The sequence below is a fragment of the Phragmites australis genome, chromosome 2, assembly GCF_958298935.1.
Source record: "Phragmites australis chromosome 2, lpPhrAust1.1, whole genome shotgun sequence".
NCBI lineage: Eukaryota > Viridiplantae > Streptophyta > Magnoliopsida > Poales > Poaceae > Phragmites > Phragmites australis.
This window is the reverse complement of record NC_084922.1, coordinates 25,598,489-25,621,863: the sequence shown is the minus strand read 5'-3', so window position 1 is coordinate 25,621,863 and position 23,375 is coordinate 25,598,489. Positions and strand designations below refer to the sequence as shown.

The 23,375-nt window shown below is 41.8% G+C and overlaps 1 protein-coding gene across 2 annotated transcripts; it reads left to right on the top strand.

Annotated features, from left to right (window-relative positions):
* Positions 1-14,726: 14,726 nt before the first annotated feature.
* LOC133905195 (LRR receptor-like serine/threonine-protein kinase FEI 1) lies at positions 14,727-18,769 on the top strand. 2 transcript variants are annotated; one of them, XM_062346927.1, is made up of 4 exons: positions 14,727-15,274; positions 15,929-16,189; positions 16,308-17,225; positions 17,856-18,769. In XM_062346927.1, exons 1-4 carry the CDS (start codon positions 14,833-14,835, stop codon positions 18,314-18,316), a joined length of 2,082 nt encoding a protein of 693 aa, XP_062202911.1. In that variant the 5' UTR covers positions 14,727-14,832; the 3' UTR covers positions 18,317-18,769. The 2 variants fall into 2 exon arrangements, with proteins under 2 accessions (XP_062202911.1, XP_062202918.1); XM_062346934.1 differs by having other exon boundaries at positions 15,196-15,274; positions 15,864-16,189.
* The last annotated feature ends 4,606 nt before the right edge of the window (positions 18,770-23,375 follow it).

Genomic DNA, 23,375 nt, shown 5'->3' with positions numbered 1-23,375 from the left:
CCTTGGGTATAATAGTCAGTCTCTCATCTTTTGAAGGCAAATCTGAATTTTTATCCTTGTTACCATCCCTTTTAACACGATAAACTTATTTGATCACTTTCCTCTTCCTTTGATCTCCAGACCGATTTCCTTGATCAAAATGGTCATCTATAGGATGAGATAGTCTATCAAACACCAGTGGCCTAGGTATTATCCGCCCTAGATGGAATGACTCAAAAGGCATCTGAGGTGGCGTCCATGGATCATACCAGTCCCATAGCAGACAAGGAGGAAATATCATAGGAAGAGGCCCCCATGGCATGGGCATTGGTGGCCCAAAAAGAGGATACAGCGCTGCTGCATGAAAACATTCTCATCGCCGATCCCGATCAACAAACTTATGCTTTGGAGGTGATCTCAGTTGCTTAAAATTACCAAACCGACCAACAATACTTAGGCCGAGTTTCTCCTTCTCATACTTAACCAGAAGTTGTTTGAATGTCATCTTTGACTTTGCATTTGATACAACTCTAGTGGTTGATGCTTGAACATTAACCTTAGATTTAATATTTTGACTACCTTTTTTGACCCGAACCATCTTCTTATTTTTGCCTATAATATTGCTAGCTTTACTAATTCTATCATTATCAATCTGGCTAGCCATTGCCATTTTCTTGTCTTTGATAGCATCAGCCTGTTTGGGCTGAATCCATACCTGCTTGTCTTCACAATTCAGCATACTTACAGGGAGAGATTGTTCTACTCTATGCCCCTGTCTCTAGATGAATTACAAACTTCAATCGACCTTCATTAATAGCTGATTGTATTTGCCGGTAAAACACATTGCAATCATTAGTAAACAAATTATGCCACTTGCAACATGAATGCCCTTTCAACTCTTCACATGAAGGTATAACATGATGATCGGATAATCTGATATGTTTCTTTTGCAATAAAATATCAAAAAACTTATCATACTTGGTAAAATCAAATATATATATATACCTTTTCTTTGTTAGCTGATTCTTTTGCGGAGATGGTTTCAAAGCTAAACAAACAAATGGTTCAGATTTGATATTAACCAACTCAGCTACACATTTACTTGTACTCATCTTGTTCGATATCTTAGAGTCATTTTCTATCATATTAATATCGGTCTCTTCAAATTTTAGCCTTGGCCTTATATCTCTAGATCCGAAATAGTCACAAAACTTACGCCCCATTCGAGACCCAATATAGACCGAGTTTAGAACTAGTAAAATAACCCATATAAATGTAATGCCTAACAAAGATGATGATGAGTATAATTCTAACTTAAACGTATTACTATTACCGGTCTTCCCATATAATGTAATAATTTGGCCGACAAATCTTGCAGCGATTCTACTATCCTTACTTATGAATTTTACAAATTCTACCATTTTAAAACCCCACAGGTATGGGACCACATTATCAAAATCAGAGTAAGGTCCTTTGTATACAGATATTGCATTATCAAGCTCTACTTCAAATTTTTCTTGCAACATACTACCAATTTTTTTATTCATATTACTTTCTCTGCCCAATCTTTCAGAATCATTAAGCACAGAATCACTAAAAGATTAATCTATCAAGACTATAAAATCAGATTGGGTAGTAGATAACGTAGTTGCAAATCGTATCTCTTTTAGCAGAGCATCAATGGATGGAAACTCTTTTATCTTAATGACACCTTGCTTTGTTTTCCGATAGCATGAAAGCAACTCCTTCTGACATTCTTGCAATTTTGCTTCAATCGCGCTATGATCTTCTTCAGATAATTCATCAAGTATAGACATATTAACACTATTAACATCAGCTATGGGCATGATCGAAACACCTTCATCTCGGTCTTGATGTTCAATTATTTTAGCATGAAATTCAGATGGTAATACTATAGCTTCCTTTATCTCAAGCATAGCCAACTATTCAACAGTAGTCAGCATTTGTTCTTTAGCTAAGGCTAGTTCTAGCTCTTTATTAGAATTAAATAGTGTCTTCAAAATTTCATCCACTTCCTCCCAAAAAGCTATAGATATTATATCCGTTCCGGCTCCTTTTCCAACACCAGATTGCCCCTTAATACTTTTAGTCCCTATTTCTTGCTCGGCTATAAGCCAAGTAGGTTTGAAATCAGCTTGTTGTTTTGGGGTACCCCTCTGTGCTTGTGATGTATCACACGGATATGAGTTGTGGGCTGCACATATAGTGTATTTTGTTAGGAAACACTAAAATAGGTTTCCAGTAATGAACTACATAGAACACCAGAACTTTGGGTTGGAGTGGGAAGCAAACTATATGCTACTGTGTTGTATGGAGATATATGCATACTTGCTGAATTTTCATTTATTTGGCTATAATCATTAGTAATATATGGAGCCAAATTAGATGCATTAGGTGTTGCATATGGTGGTTCAAAATAATTGGCCGAATGATCAGTATTATTGTGACCATACATCTCATCCATTGGCATAGCTTGTTGTGTAACCATAAGCGGTGAACTCATTGTCGATAAATTAAGATGTACCATTTGTTGTTGTATACTACTAGAAATACTAACATGTGATGTCTTATAATAATTAGCCAAACCTATCATCTCAATTCGGCCATAATGATTGTTCATCGCATATTAGTTTGGGATACACTAGGTGGTGTAAGTATGCTAATGAATTAAAAGAAGCAGACTCATGCTGTATGTTGATAATAGCATTGAAAATTGAAGCATGCATATTGTTTTGCATTGGCTATTGCATATTATCAATATGTTGTAATTGTAAAACTGAAAATCAAAACAATTACCCAACACATAATTTAAATTTCTATCCGATGCATTAAATTCATCAAATACAGGCATAGCAACATCAACATGCCTATTCATTGTATTTGCGAAATAATTTGGTAATGTATTTACAAATTGTACCTCAGGCTTGACGTAGATACATGGCCTGACGATATTGTTGTAATTAATCCCGAGTCCATATTGTGCCATGGACGAAGAAGATGATCCCTTAGCGGATAGCCTGGAGCAATCGGCGTGATAAAACTTCCCGTAGCAGCAACATGCAGCAGAATAGCAAGCTTGACAGCGATAAGCGGTGGATTGATTGGAAAATCACACCATGACAAACACAATTTGTGTGGAGCAAAAGCAGCTAAATCGGCGAGAACCACTGATTAGAAGATAGCCAGCAATGAAAAGGATTTAATCAACTCTAAGTTTATGGCTGGAGAAATCAATTCTCCAGCGGAGTCGTCAAAATATGTGTTGACGCAAAAAGTTGTCACGCCAAATATTGAGCACCTTGTGTGAAATCCGTAGCACCACACGCAGGACATTCAACAAGGAAGATAACTATTGCGCTTTGTGGTAACGAGCGATCGATTTATGAGAAAACCGGCAAAGGATAACTAACCGGCGAGCAACACCTGGGAACCAGTCTGGCACTACAGCGACATATCTTCATCAGCAAATCGCACCCGGGAGGGACCCCGTCAGGGCATAGTCAACCGATGGCTTGTCCTTGGTCGTTAAGATCAAGAACGAGTAGCAACAAGGGGAGGAAGGAGGAAAACAGGACTACATGAACTAAGTAGAAAATTAGTAGATGCATATTGATATTTGATCAATTATTATATGTTTCGATCGGCCATGACCCTCTTATATTTAAAGGGTGGAAGGTCTTAGCCGTACATGATTAAGACTTCTAATTCAAACCGAACAAGACTTACAGATATCATTCGGCTATAACACATGAGTCCAAACTTTTTATAACTAACATATCTTTCCTATTCAACCACGTAAAATCTCATATATCTACCTGTGTATCCTTTAATGCAGTTTGACCTTCTTCAATTCGACTACTTTTTTTATCCGAACACCTATTCGTGGTCGCGGCTAGTGTTCACTGGCGGCCGAGGGTACTATTCATCTAGTTAGAAGTATTGTTCATCTGGTCAAAGGTACTAATTGCTGTGATGACCACTATAGATACAAAATCTTATCATCAACACCAATTAATCTAAGCATCCTTTCATTGTGTCACATAGATGCACAATTGTGCCACCTTAGGAATCCTTTTTTTAGAATGGCCACCTTGGTGGATACATTCAACAACCTCCTCTCCACATGGTTAAATGGCATCAAAGATACATAGCACACCCTAGTCAAGTACTCAAGTTGCCACATCTCAAGAATATCCAGGGGGTTTGACTAGCGGTGTGCCACCAAGGAGCGTATAGGAAAACAGTTTGAGATAACTCATGATAGACAACCAATATTATAGATATGATCTGATTAAAAATAATATTATAGACAGGAAAGAACGAGTGACACTACAGAGAAGATGATTTAGCCATTTAGGCCAACCACAGCGTGCCAGCTCACAACCGAAATGGATGGGGTCCTTTTAAAACTAAAATTTAAGAAAGGTTCTGACAAAGTTAAGTGGTCTTTTTAACAACAAACATTGTGAATAAAATGTTCTCACTATTATGGTGTACATGGATAGAGCGAGTAGTAGCATGGAAAGTGTAAGAACGATGACGTTGGGTACTATTTTCACACAAAAAAGGACTTAGACTAGGTAACTCATTATCTCCATTTCTTTTAATATCGTTGTTGATATTCACTCCATTCTTATAGCAAGGGCTAAAGAGGATGGACAGATAAATGGTGTTGTTCTTAATCTTGTGGATGATGAACTCTCAATCTTACAATACGTTGATGATATAAATTTTTTTATGGATCATGATATAGATAAGTTAAGGATACGAAGCTGTTGCTATGTGCATTTAAGCAATGATTTGGCTTGAAAATAAACTTCCATAAAAACAAATTGTTTCATTATGGCAAAAGATTGTGAGGATGAATACTCACATATTTTGGATGTGATATGGGTAAATATTCTTTTAGGTATTTAGGAATCCCTATGCACCATAAAAGGCTTTTAAATAAGGATTGGAAAGATGTCAAAGAGAGATTTTATAAGAAATTAAGATGTTGGAAGGGTAAAAGTTGTTCTATGGAGGGAGACTAGTCCTCGTTAATTCAATACCTAGTAGTATGTCTTTTAAATAATGATGTTGTTTTTAACAAGGCACGCGTTCATTCTTCTATGGAGGTTCTATTCAGAGGTACACATTGGATCTGCTTCTGGTCCTTGCTACAGAAGGAGGAACGCCACCGTATAAAGGTGGGATGATGCCAGCTGGAAACCACTGTAATGGAGGTCTTCGCTAGACATAGATAGTGGTTCAGTAATAGAATTTATGATTGAATTATATTATCCATTGTCACACGTTTGAAATGTTTTATTTTTATACCCATGGTGTTGGGTCACTCTTTTAACTTTATAATAATGAACGATTGTGTGTGCATCATGTGATGTAGAGACCGGAATAATGTATATACTTTTATCTAAAAAGCTCACAAGAAATGCTTGAAATGCCACCTCAACAACGATGCTTCAAATTGCTTTCCCTCACAGTATGTGGCATCAGTTCCTACCGCAAGATGGGATCCACAAAGCGCTAAAAATTAATCGGTTCCAAGCACTCTAGTTTTCTTCACGCAAGTTCTAGGCAGGTTCGAAAATATGACGGTTATCGAGTGATTAGCATAGTTACCGAGCTTACCGGTCCGCACCGATTTCATAGTGCGAACGGTTTTCATTTGAATTCAAAAAGTTTAAAATATTAAAAAATAAAAAATAAAAATCCTAAAAAAATCTAGAGACAATTTTAAGATCTTCTGTTAAATTTGTTTTCAAAAATAATATTGTTTGCATCATATTCTATAGGGAGGAAGTTTGAAAAAAAAAGTTGAAGCGTGTGGCTTATTTATTAACTCATGTTAAGGAAAAACTTAGCATGCAAACACATATCTTTCTTGTGTAGGGGTATCTTAAGAGGATCTTTAAAATTGGTTTCACTTCATTTAGAGTTTTATTAATTTCTCTATAATTTTTACAAAGTTCACAAGCATAAAGTGATATATTAAGAAACATCACTGTAATTAACTTTATCATATCTACCATTATTTGTTTCTACATAAATCATAGTATAAATAAACTAATAAAAGTGGTTTCACTAATTTTGGAGGTGCGATGGATTAATTATGAATTAATCTAGTTACAACACATTTACACAATCCTACATGCTATAATAATTATTTCATGAGTTCATATGTTTTCAAAAGAATATGATCATGTAAGAAGACTAACAAAATTGGTTTTATGATTTTTTATTAGCAAAGAGTTAACTATGCATTTAACAAGGTTTAGTAAATACATTTTCTCACAAAAATATTCAACTTTTTTTATGAGTATAAATACTTTTTTATGTAGATCATGTTAAAAAAACCAAAAAAAAAATTCACTTGATTTGAAGCCCAAATAAATTAGTTATTGACTTTATAATGTTGAGCCATCTTTTGGTTTTTTTTAAACTTCACTGAAATTCGAGAAAATCGCTCTATAAATCGGAAAAATTGAATGGTTACTGAGAAATACAGTCAATGTGGAAAAAAAACCGGTCAATAAATCAGTGAATTCGCTCGGTTATCTGTGCAATTCGACCGTTTACCAATGTCGATTCGGTTGATTTTTTTCTCTGATTTTCAAATTTGACTAGATGAATTTTGAATGAATTCATCTAAATTTTGAATGGTTTTCAAGATAACCGTGAATTTCCGGTTACCACCGAGGATCTTTCGGTATCTAAACATATTGTAAACCTTGTTTATAGGAAGCGTCCTCAGCCAGATTCTCCATGTCGCCCCCTTCCTTCCACTCATCTAATCCATACAAATCTCTTCCTATCCATCCCCAAATCAAGTGTAACAAATGAAAGAAAAGTAGATCAGGCTCCTCATGAGCTGCCTCTCCAAGATCTGACAGGCAAACAGCCCAGGAGATCTGGACGCGGTGGTCGACGAAGAGGCCCCAAGCAGCTGGGGAGGGAAACGTGCTCGCAAAAGAAGAGAGTCGATATGAAGGCAGTGACCAACGACGGCATACGGAGGACCTTGCAGAGCTGCCGCGGTGGGCCGGGCGGCGAGTTGGGCAAGGAGAGTGATGGGCACGACGAGCTCGATGAAGAGGAATCACTTTTTAATCATCTGGCACCGATGCATGTACTTGCTCTGATGCTTGCTTTTTTGCTTGCTGCAGTGGAGGGCTTCAGTGCTTGAATGGGAATATTCCTTCAGGCACCGGCTTCAAGCACACACTGTGGCTGTTCTTAGATCGATCTCATACTTGATGGTTTCTCGGCATGGTCAAACTTAGGCCGGCCACAACGTAGTTGGTGCTTCAAAATTCATCTCAGTACCACTTCATAGCGATGCTTGATTTTGATTTTGGCTCTAATGTGCAAGGTCCAGTGGGGGGACTAGGGGGCACTTCACAAAGAGAAAAAGAATACCCGTCTCTTGTCCTCGTCATGCTTTTCTTCTCCATCCGTCTGCCTCCAAAACCTCATGGTCAAGCACCAGATCCTCCCAATCGAGCCCCTATGGATACATTACAACCCCAGATTAATCCAATCTAGTTCTAAATTGAAAAAAAAAAATCCTTTCTCGAATCAATTAATCCATTCCCCATCGCTGCTCCTCTCTCACGAACAGACGCGTAGATCAAGACAAGTACGTTGTGCTGCAACTCCACCAAGAAGCGCAGGTCGATCTCGAGGAGTCCCCTGTGGAGCAACCTAATCCAACTTGACCCAAAAAAGCCCAATCTGGCTCAATCCGACTAGTGCATGGGCTAGGCTCGGGCTTCACTGCTCGACTCATAGGTTTTTTTCTAGGCTCGGGCTTCAAAAATCGGGTCAAAACCTAGAAAAAGCCCAAGAAAACCCAAACCCAACCCGCAAAAGCAGCTATTGGGCCGGGCTTAGAAACCTGGCCCAGCATTGGGCTCAGGGTTTTTTTCCCATTGGGCTTTTCAAAGCCCGGCCCGGCGTTTGAACGGGTCAGTTCCGGGGAAGAAAACGCCAGGAGTCCCAGCATTGAGGCGCGGTGGTGAAAACTGATAAGACATGTGCATGCATGGTTGCAATGCTTTTGTCGTCTTGGTCCTTGCGCTCTCCCATGCTGCTGCCCTTGCCTGGCTGGCTGGCTGGTCCAGGATTGGAATCGAGTACATAGAGTCTGACCTTGGCACCTAGCTAGTTAACTCGAGACACAGCTCAATCAGGTCTGGACCCCCTACGTGGCTATATATAGCTATACGTGATCCGCTTTCAAGTGTAGGCTCTGTTTTGTAGCCGCCTGTCCTCGCATACACGCCTGGAGTGAAAATGTAGGGAATGAACTGAACCGTCGGTCAGGTTAGGCCATGTTAGTTTCAGTTAGTTTTATAATAGTGGATTATAATAAGTTGGATTATGATAAGTTAAAAGAAAATAAATTGTGAATTATTTGGTAATTTAGATTATTGAAGTCTGAATTATTGGTAAAGATCTATAATACCCTTAATAAGGGTGGGAGATTCAGGTGTAGGATGAGAGGAGTGGTATTGATGGATAATTTTTTTTAAATTTGATAGATAGTACATTAGAAGGTCAAAATAAACTAAAATAAACTCATTTTCACGGTTTATGGGATTACTATAATCTAAATTTTAACTTATAATAATCTGAACAAATAAGCTAGTTTATTATAATTCTGAGCTGAAACAAACATAATCTTAAAATAGAATCTAAAAAACATTAGAGATCTTGTAGATATACTATGTACTCTCCCCTCCGTCCCTGATATGTTTACAGATACCGGCTTTGTGCCGCAATACCATCACTTGGCAGCAATTTCTACCCGCAAGTACGCCGGCAGCGTGCTACTGGCTGCATCGGTGAGGATTACTGATTTGGAGAGGTCTTATATGTGGCGGCACCTTGTGAATCATGGTGGAGACTAGAAAACTGTGGAATAGATTAATTTGGTGCTTTTGCATGGTAGGGAACACATCACACAGATGGCCTAACTTACGAGTACTCAACAAAAAGTGGGTGTGATGAGGATATATAATTATCCTATATCTTTTGTATACCTTTAAAAGGGGTATGTGAGGATCGTTTTCATCTTACCTAATACGAGGTTGATTGTAGCCGTCACGGGATAAGGTATGGAGATAAAATACAAAGAAGTTGATTAGAAAACTATCCCTGGCTCGACAAAGAATCCTAGATGTTTGGGAGTTCCACAACCTGAGTCCAATATGCCTGAGATATCCTAGTAGGATTACACCCTGTGTTTTTCGACTATATAAGGCAGAGAGAGGGATATGTTCCAGGCATTAAGCAACCACACCATCGATTCTCACATTGAACCAATCAAAACACAAGCAAATCATACCTTCAAATCTCTGAAGTCGCGAAGCCCTTCAAGACTAACCGATTAGAAGACCAACATCTAATGAAGAACCACGATAGAAACAATCCCCTAGTCAATTAGGGCTTGAGCCCTAGACATAGTCAATTTCGCCTACTTTTTAGAGTTAGACACCTTATATTTTATCATTATCATTGTACTCTATGAACTAAGAATAATTAAGACAAGATAGTACGTATGGCTATTACCTAACTCAAAGACCCGAACATATATAAACTATGTGTCTCTCTACGCGATATACTTCGACGACTAGCAGGTATCTCTATTTTTCATATCATAAAATAACTTGAAAATTGAGGTAGTGTAAAAAATGCCCTTAAGGGCCTGTGCCGCTAGGCAATGCACCGTCGGATATGCACTGAGATTCGTGCGCTGCAGGAATTAATCTGTCAAAGAATATGTCTCTCTCATGATCTGTATGACTTTGTCAAAGAATATGTCTCTCTCATGATCCGTATGAATCTTGGTGCATATCTAATGGTGCAGTGCGTAGGGGCACATGGCCTTAAGGGCAGAAAAATTGCATTGTACCGACAAGCATGAGACTAGGAGTAAACTACACACACACATCTCAATTGAGGTTTTCGAAGGGTGGTTGGGTAAACAGGTAAAACTACCATACAGCTTTATTTTTTCAGAATTGGGGGGTTGCTTCCGGAATTTTTACGATTTTAGTTCAGATTTGTACTAAATCCTAAGAATTTAGATCCTATCCCTTTCAGACGGCCCCTAAGTTTTCATCCTAAGCAAGGTCATGCAACGGTTCAATTAAAGCGCCAATTACGCCAATTAAATAAGAAGTTTGGTAGATTTGGTTTGGTTTTGACTCTTGGGTCCGGAGGACAATCAGCATGCAGCTACAAGTACAAGAAAGTCTGCCGAACAAAAGGTCATCGGAGGCTTGAAAATCGACTCCACTTCACGTGGTAATGGCTAATCTAGTTAATGCTGTTCACGAAGAAAATTAGGGTATGTTTAGATGGTACCCAACCCTCGCCCCGCCAATTTCTAGATGTTTTGACCGATGAGACACGCGTGTTTGGATTGACGCTAAGTATTGGCACACCCACGTGCCGGTGCTCATATGTATTTATTTTATAGGATCGAAAATAAGATTAGATAGGGTGAATAGACGTCTTAACAATTTTTTAAAAATTGATGATTTTTTTCTATTTAGATCACCTAACACGTCTTAAAATTTAAACAGACACTACTACAAAAATTATTTTTAGAGGCGGATGATAACTCGTTTTTACAGGCGTTTAGTGCATCCGCCTGTGATCGAAGGCCTGTAGAAATAAATGATTTTCACAGACGTAAAAGTGACCGCCTGTGGAAATCTATTATCACAGGCGGTTCACATAAGGAACCTGTCGGGTCACGCGATCCCTCCCCACCATCACACCAGAGAACGACAACTGAACATTGAGCATATGTAATTCTTTTGCATTTTTACAGGCGGTCCGCTTAAGGAACCGTTTGTAAAAATGGGTGACAGATTATCTTTAAAAATTTATAATCTTTTTATATGAGGTCGGATGAAGATAAAGTTTATATGAAAATTGTAGCCCTTGATGAGATCTACAACTTTGTACTTGAAAAGTTTTTTATTTGAAGTCATTTAGATGCCCAAATAATTATTTGAAACTTAAAATGATTATTTAGATATCTAAATGACTTCAAATAAAAAAACTTTCAACTACAAAGTTGTAGATCTCATCGAGATCCACAATTTTCATATAGATTTTTTAGTCATACGACTTCATATACAAAAGTTATGAATTTTTTAATGGACGATCATTTCCAGATCATTTCCACATGCGGTTCCTTATTATCACAGGCGGTTCACATAAGGAACCGCCTGTGAAAATATATTTTCACAGGCGATCCGTAACTGCAGGAGGCCCTCGTCAATTGTTCAGACGGTTTTCCAAATAAACCGCCTGTAGAAAATTATCCTAAGTGTCTTGAAAAATAGTTTTTGTAGTAGTGAGAAGTAAAAATAGAGATAAGTTTTAACAAGAGAAAATTAAGACAACATGATTCTATGGATAGTTATATGAACCATATGTTTTATTTAAGGTTAATCTATATGTTTTTTATGATTTATTTGATCTCCACGTATTCAGCTAAGATCATCTTTAGTTCCGTCCGACCTCCTTGATCGTCTAGCACTAAACACTCTATTTGGTCCCGATCATCCCGCCATCAGCCGTCAAATTGTATCAATCACCTGCACACCATGAGATAAACAAACACATATCTACCACTAAAATTTTAGTTAGTCCATAATCAATATGCTCAAATAAAATCCTAAATAAATTTAAATCACAACAAAACTCATACAAAACCGAAGATCACCGAGCAAAATTAATAACAATATCAATCGCTAATTATAAATAAATCAATACATATTTTACCTTAGGTTCTCACTTTTTTGTCAGTACTAGGCCAAAACGATGGTGGCAAATTTGCCCGCTAATTATTTGTCGAGTCTGTGTTTTGGCGTGGCCGGCGTGGGCACCATCCAAACAGGCCATTAGCGCCGTTGAGTTTCCAGTTTTCTACTGATGGAATCTTTGTTGACTCGCGTAATGGCACTTGTCTGAATGCGTTGTACAAGCTATATATAGCCGAGCAATGAGCACATCGATCAATTTTATCATTTGAGAAAGCTACCTATATATATGGCTTAGCATTCTCAGTCAAAATGAACATATTTTAGGTGCGTCGAGTTTAAATCAATAGTTTTTGAGGACTGTTTAGATCATCTTTTAATCCCTGAATTAATCGTGTCCTTAGTAACTTAGTATTATCGTTTTATCTTACGAGCAGAGGACTCACACGTGTGATCGAAGAGTAGCCACGAACTCGTTTACATGTACCGCAACCAGATACTCGAACGTATGTTTGGTATAGTCTAGCTATAAGATTTATACTAGAGGTAAAGTTTATATGATAAAATAAAGTAATTTAAATTTTTATTTCTAGTTAAAAATAAAAATTATATGGTTCAACTAAATACTCTCAATTCACTCATAGCTCTAAATAAAAAAATTTAGAGTTAGGTTTGACCAGCTTCAAAAAATCTTAGATCTGGAGCTGTATCAAACAGGCTTAAAACCAAGAAAGCTTTTGTCATCCAAGAAAATTGTCTAACTAGAAGGCTAAACTTAGTGTCTAACGCGTGTTTGGTTGCTCGCATCAGAGACATTCTGACTCTGTATATATGTATATTCTTATGTAGAAGATTGTTTGGTTGTTTGTATGTACTGTTTCTCATTCCTTCCATAGATGTAATTATACAATTAAAGTCTAGCCTGGTGAATACACCTGAATCGAGCTTCTCTGTAGAGCCTAGCCCGATAGATATATTGCATCTGTTATAATATTGTAATAGGCACACTCGTTCTTTGGTGCAGGGTTACTGTATTCGCACATACAGATAACCAAACATCTTCACATAGTCATTGCATCCGTATGTACATAGTCATTGCCGCCCAGAAGATAACCAAACACTCTTTTTTTTAAGTTAATGTATTTGCTCAATCTGTTTCTACTCATCTAGGATACACGATATAGCTCTATAAAAATTCATACAATCAACCAAACACATCGTATACATAGATATACGAGAATTCTCAGTGTACTTGAGCATCTCTAAGCAACTTACCATTGAAGTGACGCAAAAAAGCTACGATTTTCAACCGCAAGATCGAAACTATATGGTCAACAACTAAGGGCTAGTGTATGGTTGATATACATTGTGCTTGGATGCAATAATTAGACTTGAACAAAAATCTAAAAATTGTTATTTTACATGGTTATAAATTAAAAATATGGTTCTAAATAGTTAATAGATGAGCAAATCTTACAATACAGCACATATATTTGCGTAAATTATCTGGAACCCAAACTTTTAAGCTTCAGAACTGTTCTCTAAGTTATACTACTATTTGCGTAAATTATCTGGAACTCTGCCCTAAGTACATATGTACCTTTGCTTTAATTTTCCCTGGGTTCCTTTACAACGTCTTGTGCTTTAGCACTAACTAATCCGGCCGAGGTTGAAGAAGAGGATTCGAAAGTTGAAGAACAGGCAAGACATCTGGTACCCGGCCAAACGACAAGTGTTCTCTAGTCTAAGTTTCTTGAGCCACGGAGCTGGGTGAGCAACAGAGTAGGAAGTTCCAAGTGGCCGCGCAGAGATCGTAGGCCAGGTAGATCATCATAAGTTCATGATTAAGAAGCAATTATTTTGTACACAAGTTGCGAAAACGGACGAAATTCTTGCATTTCAAAGGAGACCTCTGGCCGGCTTATGCATGCGAAGTTTTTGGGGGAAGGTAGCCCATGACCATGAGTAGGAACCAATTGTTTGCTTCGATCGTTGTGTGCTCTTAGGAGTACGTATTTCTCAGTAGACTCTAGGAATGATGATTAGATTCCCTTTGCGGCCTTCACACTGCCGGCCGGCCCTACACTCTGACTGCGCACTGAAAACGGTCCAGTCGTGGCAGGTGACGGCCTTACGATACTATCCCAATTGATGCTAGTTAGGGTCTAAGAATCTCTCACGAAGATATTTTTTTTTCTTTCAGTGTTTCAACTATTTTTTTTTATAATTTTTGTCGTAGAAAGATTCTCAATATTATTCTCTTCAGAATAAGATTCTCCTTTCCTTTTATAAATTCATTCGAAAAGAAACTGTTTAAGATAAAAAAAATAGAAATGAAAAGGAGAATCAGAAAGAGAATGAAATTAAAAAAATATAGTTAGAAATGGTCTAACGTCAGTCGGCCTCCCTCTTCAAATACGCGAAAAGGCCACTAATTACCCAAGGTGTTGAATCCTTATCCAAAGTATTTGGGCATAAAAAACTCGCCAAAGCTCAACAAATCCGAAGGGGTGAAGCGCTGCAGATTCGATTGTGTTTTAAATTGGCCGCATGCATCTACTGTGGAGCGTGCTTCTTCGTGCAATCTGCAATCCACAGCGGATGCCGGGGTGCAGGAAAGACGAAACACCTGCTCATCAAGGTTGGCAGTGAAGTTTAAGATTGACTTTGTTAATCTATCTTTGGTGTTCATTATGTGTTGTGTGGTTACGTGTTTATTATGATTCGAGTGTGCCGGCGCATTTACGAGTTGCACTGGTGTTTGTGAAAAGAAATGGCATTCCAGCCGCACAGACCCACTGACAGGCAAGGCCCACGTCTCATACGCTCACAGTCACGCTCACACCTGGGTACCTGACGCGACCACTCCTCTCGGGGGCCTCCACGTTATTATCAGCTCCGCTGCGCCCATTCCTCGAACCCCTCACTCCTGCACGCGCCCGCGCCCGCGCCCTTGTCTTTGTCTCCTCCTCCGCCTGACCTCCTCGCGCACCAGGACCAAGGACCGCGCGCCGGCCACTCCCAGGCCCAGCACCGCCGCGCCCGATCGATGGCCTCCGTCGCCCGCCGCCTCGTCGCGCTCGCCGCCGTCCTCGTCTTCCTGGGCTTGGGCGCGGCGGACGATGGGGAGGTGCGCGCGCTGCTGGCGCTGGGGTCCGCGCTGGACCCGACGGGCCGCTTGCTCCCGTCGTGGGCGCCCGGGCGGGACCCCTGCGCTCCGGCGGGCCGCGGAGGGTTCGAGGGCGTGGCCTGCGATGCTAGAGGGGCGGTCGCCAACGTCTCCCTGCAGGGGAAGGGGCTCGCCGGCACACTCCCGCCCGCCGTGGCGGGGCTCCGCGCGCTCACGGGGCTCTACCTCCACTACAACTCGCTCCGCGGCGGCATCCCGCGCGAGCTCGCTGCGCTCACCGGCCTCACCGACCTCTACCTCGACGTCAACAACTTCTCCGGGCCCATCCCGCCGGAGATCGGCGCCATGGCCTCCCTGCAAGGTGACGACCAACCACAACTCTGAGAGCTCGTCTCAGCTTCTAGTAGCACTTTCTCCGGCCATGCCATCCCAAGATGCGTTCTTTGGGCCCGTTGATTTCTTGGAACCTTCATCCTGCTCGTGTCGCGCACTCGCGTGCATGTGGCGCCGTGGACTCTGGCACGAGGATTGCTGCACTGCTCGGACCGACGATTTGTTTCGTTTCGTTTTTTTTATTTCGGTCGACTTGCTTTTCTTGATTCCAAAATGGGTGCTGTTTTACCTGCCTATCCGTTGCATTTTGTCGTCCCAAGTTGCAATGAAGCAGCTCTTTTTTTCGTCACATTTCAACATTTCTTGGTTGATACCCAAACATTTGGTTTCAGATTTACTTGTTTTATTGGTTCGTTTCCCATTTTTGTCAACATCCGATTGCTGCCTGCTAGACTGTGCGGGGAGCTTGACTACTCTAACTATGCTCTTCTTCTCCCTAGCCAATCTTACTCTGCTCGCAGCAATCGGATGGGTTGACCTCGAATAATTAAGATATTTTACCTTCAGAATAATAATCAGATGTTGTTCTGTCCTTACTCCTCGGTAAATGGTTCTAGCTAACACTGTCCCTTGCGTCTCCGACCTGATTCAATGCTGCTGCTGTTGATCTGTCTACGCGCAGTGGTGCAGCTGTGCTACAACCAGCTCACCGGGAGCATCCCCACGCAGCTTGGGAACCTAAGCAGGCTCACCGTGCTGGCACTGAAGTCCAACCGCCTCAACGGCGCCATCCCCGCCAGCCTCGGCGACCTGCCGCTGCTCACGCGGCTGGACTTGAGCTTCAACGACCTCTTCGGCTCCATCCCCGTGAAGCTCGCGCAGCTGCACCAGCTCGTGGCGCTGGACGTCAGGAACAACTCCCTCACCGGCAGCGTGCCCGCCGGTAATCCATCCATCCGCGCGAGCTTAGCCATTAATACCGCGTCGATTCTTGATAGCAATGCGTGATTCGATTTCCGGTGTCTCGGTTGGCTAATGGTGACGTTTTGCTTCGTCCCAAGAGCTGGCGGCGAAGTTGCAGGCCGGATTCCAGTACGGGAACAACAGCGACCTGTGCGGCGCCGGGCTTCCCGCGCTCCGGCCGTGCACCCCGTCGGACCTCATCGACCCGGACAGGCCCCAGCCGTTCAGCGCCGGAATCGCGCCGCAGGTCACGCCGGGAGATTCCTCCGATTGCGGCGGCCACGGGCGGCGCAGCGGATCCCGCTGCGGGCCTTCGACCAAGGCGCTTGTGGCCGTCGTCGTCATCGCCGTGGCCCTCCTCGCGGCCACGGCGGCAGGTCTGTTCGCGTTCTCGTGGCGCCGGTGGCGCAGACAGAGGATCGCGGGGGGCTCGCCGCCGGTCTCCGGCGGCCGATGCAGCACCGATGCGGCGCACGCCGCGAAGGTGTCGTCGGCCCGCAAGAGCGCGTCGTCCGCGCTGGCGAGCCTCGAGTACTCGAACGCCTGGGACCCGCTCGCCGACGGGCGGGGCGGCGCGGCCGGGTTCGGGTTCTCGCAGGAGGTGTCCCAGAGCCTGCAGAGGCTCAGCACGGAGGAGGTGGAGTCCGCGACGCGCTACTTCTCGGAGCTGAACCTCCTCGGGAAGCGGAAGAAGGCCGGCGGCTTCGCGGCCACGTACAGGGGCACGCTCCGCGACGGCACGCCCGTCGCCGTGAAGCGGCTGGGCAAGACGTGCTGCAGGCAGGAGGAGGCCGAGTTCCTGCAGGGGCTGAAGCTGCTCTCCGAGCTCCGGCACGACAACGTGGTCGCGCTGAGGGGGTTCTGCTGCTCCAGGGCGCGCGGGGAGTGCTTCCTGGTCTACGACTTCGTGCCCAACGGCAGCCTATCGCAGTTCCTCGACGTCGACGATGCCGGCGCCGGCGGCCGGGTTCTTGAGTGGTCCACGAGGATCTCCATCATCAAGGGCATCGCCAAAGGTATAGTGGAGCTCCAACACCTATCACTGTCTAGCCATCACTGATCTACCACTAGCGGCATGCTAGCTGCTATGCCAAATCTTTTCTGCATCCACACTGTTCATACTAGTTCACACATACAACAGCAATGCACAAACGATGATGCTTCTAGTTGATCGGTTGATGCTAGTGGATGGCAGTTTCTTGTTTGTTGATGATAGTTGTCATCTTTGCCTGAAAAACACATGGTATGCATGCAACATTTGGCAACAACTTTGCCAAGATCGCGTATGCCATGCATGGGCATTTTGATTCTTGCCATCACTGGAAGGATAGTCCACCGATTCATCGATGCTGCTGGTACTGTGCTGGACCTGCTGGTTGTTCACATGTTGTGCAGAAACCTGTGAATAGGCCGGTGCGCACCAATATATATAGTCACATTCTGGAATTTTGTCTGTACTGAATGAAGGGCTCTGCATGGCGTGTCTGAAAACTTCTGTGGTACCTGTAGCTTTGCAGTCGTCTCACTGTAATTGCTACCATCAGTGTGAAAATGTTTGTAATTTGTACAACTTGCATTGTACTAGCAGTAGCTCAACGTTCGTAGTTTTTTTTTTACAAGTTTCTGAAGTTTTGCTCGTTTTGCAGGAATTGAGTATTTGCACAGCACAGGACCAAACAAGCCCCCGCTTGTGCACCAAAACATATCAGCAGATAAGGTCCTGCTGGACTACACCTACAGGCCTCTCATCTCTGGCTGCGGCCTGCACAAGCTCCTCGTCGACGACCTCGTGTTCTCGACCCTCAAGGCGAGCGCCGCCATGGGGTACCTCGCGCCGGAGTACACCACGATCGGGCGGTTCTCGGAGAAGAGCGATGTCTACACGTTCGGTGTAATTGTACTTCAGATTCTCACCGGTAAGAGGAAGACGATGCAGCTGCCCGTCGAGTCCATTGACGTCGAGGAGCTCATCGACGGGAACCTGCAGGGGAGTTACTCGACGGCCCATGCTTCTAAGCTGGCGAAGATCGCATCGGTTTGCACTGGCGAGAACCCGGACCAAAGGCCGACGATGGCAGAGCTGCTCCAAGAGCTGGGCACCATCTGATTTCATTTCATCCACTGTAATTGTTCATGCAAGTCACATGCCTGACAGTGCCATGAGCCTGTAGGCTGTAACCTACTTATCTAGGATCACTAATCAGTAATCGCTGATCATAGAAAGCATCTGAGCTAGCTAGGTGCCAATATATTGCCTAAGATCATGAGATCTTGTATCATGCTAATGATGTGCCATTACTGCTGCTCCGAAAATCGTGCATTGATAGGCAGCCACCGTACCTTGGATGTGCTCCGCCATGGCTGTACCATACTACTACCATGCTAGGCGAATGCAGCCATTTCTTGCAGCACTTTTTGCTGAGCTCTTGTGACTCTCGAGTGTACCGGCAATCCTGTGAACCAATTTGGATGGATCCTGGGATGGCTGGCACCGTGCATTCAGGGAGGAAGAGCCAAGAGTCCTGGAAGGCATGTGAGCTATAAATTCTTGTGTTGTCTTGTTTGGCCCGTCCTTGTGATCGCACAGAGTGGCTGTCAGGCTGATGAAATCTCACAGGCCACACAAGTACGCGGTTGTCCTGCGCTGTTGTGCTAGCTGCTAAGGGGCTGGACAAAATAGACTCTACCGAACAATAAAATTATTGCACTGAAGAACAAGAGCAGCAGCTCCAAAAGAGTGAAATCCAAGGTAAGCCTGAATTACTGTAGCTGTGCTCATCTTGTAAGGTAGTGTAGGTCGTTTGGAACGAAGTATTTGGAGTTTAGATGGGTAATATCTTAGCCACAGCTCTACAAGCTGAGATAATGTTACAATGGATATTCCGTTTATGCCCCCTTTTGTCTCTAAAACTGATTCCTATTGTGTCCATGTTATGCCACGTCACCTCTAACATTACAGTCACCAGAACAAATTCAATTAGAATATTAATATTGAGATCTTAAATAGCTAAAAGATACTCTGAATAGACAGTTTTCAGTGAAATGGTGGAGGTTGAAGGAACTATGATTTTATTAAAAGTCACCTTTCATAGCACCCTTGATAAAGTTTTCACGGAGAGACGCATTTCTTTTTCTTTTTTAACAAATATCACAAGATAGTGCCGATTTCATTAAATAAAGCAGGAATAAATACAAGTAGTAGCCCTGGGAGATTACACAGGAGAAAAAAAAAAGGAAAAAGACAACCACATCGACCGAGAGACACATTTCGATGGCACCTTTTAGGAAACTAGCTATTAATAATCTTCAAGTGTAAATCGGCAAATAAACACCACCCAAACAACCCGGGAATATGGTAGTAGCATTTGCGAGGCAAAGATGTCCATATATGCTCCCTTAAGGATAAGCTCATATTTCACCTCGTGAAACAAGCCCACATGAGATGAAACTAGCTATAAATAATCTTAAAGTTTTGATAGGCAAAGCTTCTTCTTTAACCTTGCGAAGCAAGCCCATACTTTACCTCGTAGATTGGCAGAGCTTCAGGGGGACAATGTTCGTGCAATTGGCAACACTCTGAAGAATTGCCAGCCACCTGAGAGTGGTTTACTGATCAATAAACACTGATGGTGCTTTCGCCGAAGCCACTGCCGAAGGAGGATGGGGTGCAATTGTGCGAAACCATTTGGGACGTCCCCAGATGATGGCATGCAGCAGGCAAGCTTGTGGATCTGCAGGATGGCTTTCAAAAGCAGGGGCTGAAGCATGTGTTATGTGTATGTGCTCTGAAGGTTGCTAAAGTTCATGGCATTGAGACGTGTTGTGGTTGAAACTGATGCTATGAATCTGGTCTCTGCTTTAGCTGAGGTAGGGAGTGACGGAGGAAAACGTGGCATGATCATAGGAGGAGCTACAAGTCTTTTGTTTCTTTATTTTAACGTTCCTGAAGCAGTTTACTGTCCTAGAGATTGCACATGAACTTGCTAAGTTCCGTGCGGCTTTGGGCCCGAGAGTCAGCAAGTATGGCTCGAGGGTTTCTTTGTGCAATCTATTATATTATTATTTGAGTATTAAACGGAACACAAGATTTACTCTCAAAATCATGAAATTACTATATTAATTAAAATAATCTAAATTATTCGTTGTTATGAACATTTAATGTTCTGGATTAAACCGAAGAGTGCATACCAAATATGATTAATAAATAGCTAAATTTGGAGACCAAAGAGTCCATATAAAATACGATTAATAATTAGCTAAATTCGAAATTAAAAATATGAAAAATTAGTAGTTCGATTTCCATACGATTTGGAAAGCAAAATATTTAAATAAATAGTCCAAATAAAACAAAATAAATAATAATTAAAATTGGTGTTAGAATAGAAAAAAGAGGATCAATATCACATATAGTCTTAGAAAAAATCAAATTATTATAAAAAATAAATACCTAAATAAAGAGTTCATGTAAAATATAGTTAATCAATAGCTAAAGTTCATAATAAAAAATAATAATTTTTTTTCAAAATTCTTACTAAGATAATATATTAAGAAACACCATGTAACTCAATGTCATCGCATAAAGCAAGCAGCAGTCAAGACATAACACGCAGGCAACGTAAAGATATTCTAATTTTGGTTGGGCTATCTATATTTGACGTATGATTTTGGCAGTTCATCAAAATGTATACGAATCGAACCAATACATGTATATGATTTAAGTACAAATTTAGAGCATAAATAATTTTCTCTTCTACTAACATAATTTTTTTCTTTTCTAATTTTATGTATTTTGTAACTAAATGACACTAACCTCATAAAAACTAAAGAGACTAATTTTTAATCAAATGTTATCATGATAAAATATTATAGTAAGACTAGCCACATTATTATTGTGTGCCACTTTACTAGTTCTTTGAATTTATGTGTGCATTCTTGAATTTAGGCCTGACGGCATACATACATATAGAATAAAGATACGCCCCTCCTCTTACAAACAACAAAAATCCAAAAATAGGTAACATATGGCACTATATTTACCAAAAATAGACAATATAATGATATACTTATAAATTTAGTATGTGTATTCGGCATCTCGCATACTGAAAACCCGATTTCAGCACGCGAGGCACTGAAAAAACGTGCGCCTGAGAGTTTTCAGCACCTGAGGTGCCGAAAATACAACATTGTGCAACGTATTCAACATCTCAGGTACCGAATACGATGAGCAGTGTCATATCCGATATTTCAGGTGCCGAATACAAGCGAGCCGTGCCCGTGGCGCAGGGACGAGCGAAGTTGGCCGTTGTGCGCTGACCAAAGGCATCCCAGCGGGCAAGGTCCTGTGTTTGGTGACACGACCAAATTGGGCACACCAGCCCGACCGACAAAGTCGAGAGTAGGACGGCGTCCTGTCGGTTTTGTGAGTCGTGACCGTGCTCAGTTCATTACGAATGTAGGCTAGCTGAGAATGGTGAGGTTTTCGATACCATTCATGAAGACAACTATGTCTTCCATTTGAGATGGAGAGGGAACTGTCATCAAGGCATGGGACATAGCTGTCAGAACTATGAAAGTGACTGGATGTTGTGATCACTTGTTCCTAATGAAGCATGATTAGATTCTTAAGTGTTCTTCTGATAATATTTTTGTTATATCGAACTGTTGAAGATTGGAGAGGTTGCAAAAATCACATCTAAGCTGGAATATACATATGGAGCAGCGGGTTCACCCCCAGAGATACAACCTGAGTATGCATGTCGTTTAACTTGTCAGAATTAAAATCGGAGTTTCTGAAATTGCCAGTCCAAACATAACAGAAAGCATCTTGTTTCTTGCAGTGCAACTCTCATTTTTGAGGTGGAGTTAGTTGCAAGCAAGCCAAGGAAACACTACGTAAAAAATGGACAAATGAGACACAATTTAGTAATGGGTTATTACAAGATGCTCGTCAGTCATGTCATACATGACCTTTCACTCATGTCACCTCGAGTCGCGACAGGGTATATACCCATCACAAATATCAAGTAAAAGTTGACGGGTCATAATATTACCTGTCACCTATGACATGAGTGATGGGTAATGATTACACCCGTCACTTATAACATGATCATAAATGATGGGTTTCCCTGCATCAATCATAAGTTACGAGTTGTGTTATAACCCGTCACTTATGATTGATATAAGTGACGGATCTCCCTGACTAGTCATAAGTGACGGGTCGTAATATAACCCATCACTTATGACAAGTAATAAGTGACGGGTCATAATACGACCCATCACTTATTACATGGATCTGTTTTAAGAGCTCACTAGCCACTGTACGGGTGAATAGTTACTCAATAATGCCGCACGTATAGTGCTAGCGATTTTCACTGGCTCTGCTATAGATTTTCTAATATTTTGTTGATTTGAAGTTTGAATAAGTGCTAGGTCTGTGAAGGTTTGCATCTCCCCATTTCCTCCTCCTCTAATCCCCATTTGGTAGATTTGTTGGGCTTTGAGTTGCAATCGGCTATTTTGCATCTTTATCCAAAATCTTAATACAAGTGAGTTGTATTTATGTTAGATTTCATACTAGGTTTGCTCAATCTACCGCGAGATGCCATAGATCTAGTGTATTTATATGGAATTCTTAATCGCATGCTTAACCACGAAATTAAGATAATTGTTAATGAAGAATGAATATTTTTACATTAATTATAGATGACGGACATAAGTTGGATGTACCTTGAGACCTGGATTTTTCCGGAGTACCTGAGTGGGGTGAAACATTTTATGAGTGCTACCTTGGCGGATCTGAAATACTGTTGTAAAACGGCAATGTATTATCCATGTCGCGACTGCAAGAATGATAAGAAGATCCCAAAACTAGATAATATCCATACACACTTGGTCATGCGTGGATTTAAAGAGAATTATACAAATTTTTCGGTGACACAGGAACCGGGGGTCCCCGAGTTCCGAGGTCAGGACAGCAGAATGCCACGTGGCACCCTCCCTCGGGGATTATCTCCCCAAGGTTCGAGAAGTCCAAGTTCCGGGAGAGGACATTCGGGGCCATGAACAGTGGTCCCCGAGTACCCGAGTTCCCCGAGGACCCGAGAAGTACAAGTTTAGGGAGAAGGCGCTCGGGGTCATGAACAGTGGTCCCCGAGTACCCGAGTTCC

Bases quoted from the DNA above. Each gene is read 5' to 3' on its own strand.
- LOC133905195 (XM_062346927.1), top strand. From the start codon at position 14,833: ATGGCCTCCGTCGCCCGCCGCCTCGTCGCGCTCGCCGCCGTCCTCGTC. The intron at 15,275-15,928 runs GTGACGACCAAC...GTCTACGCGCAG, and splicing joins CGCCATGGCCTCCCTGCAAG to TGGTGCAGCTGTGCTACAAC. The intron at 17,226-17,855 runs GTATAGTGGAGC...CTCGTTTTGCAG, and splicing joins CATCAAGGGCATCGCCAAAG to GAATTGAGTATTTGCACAGC.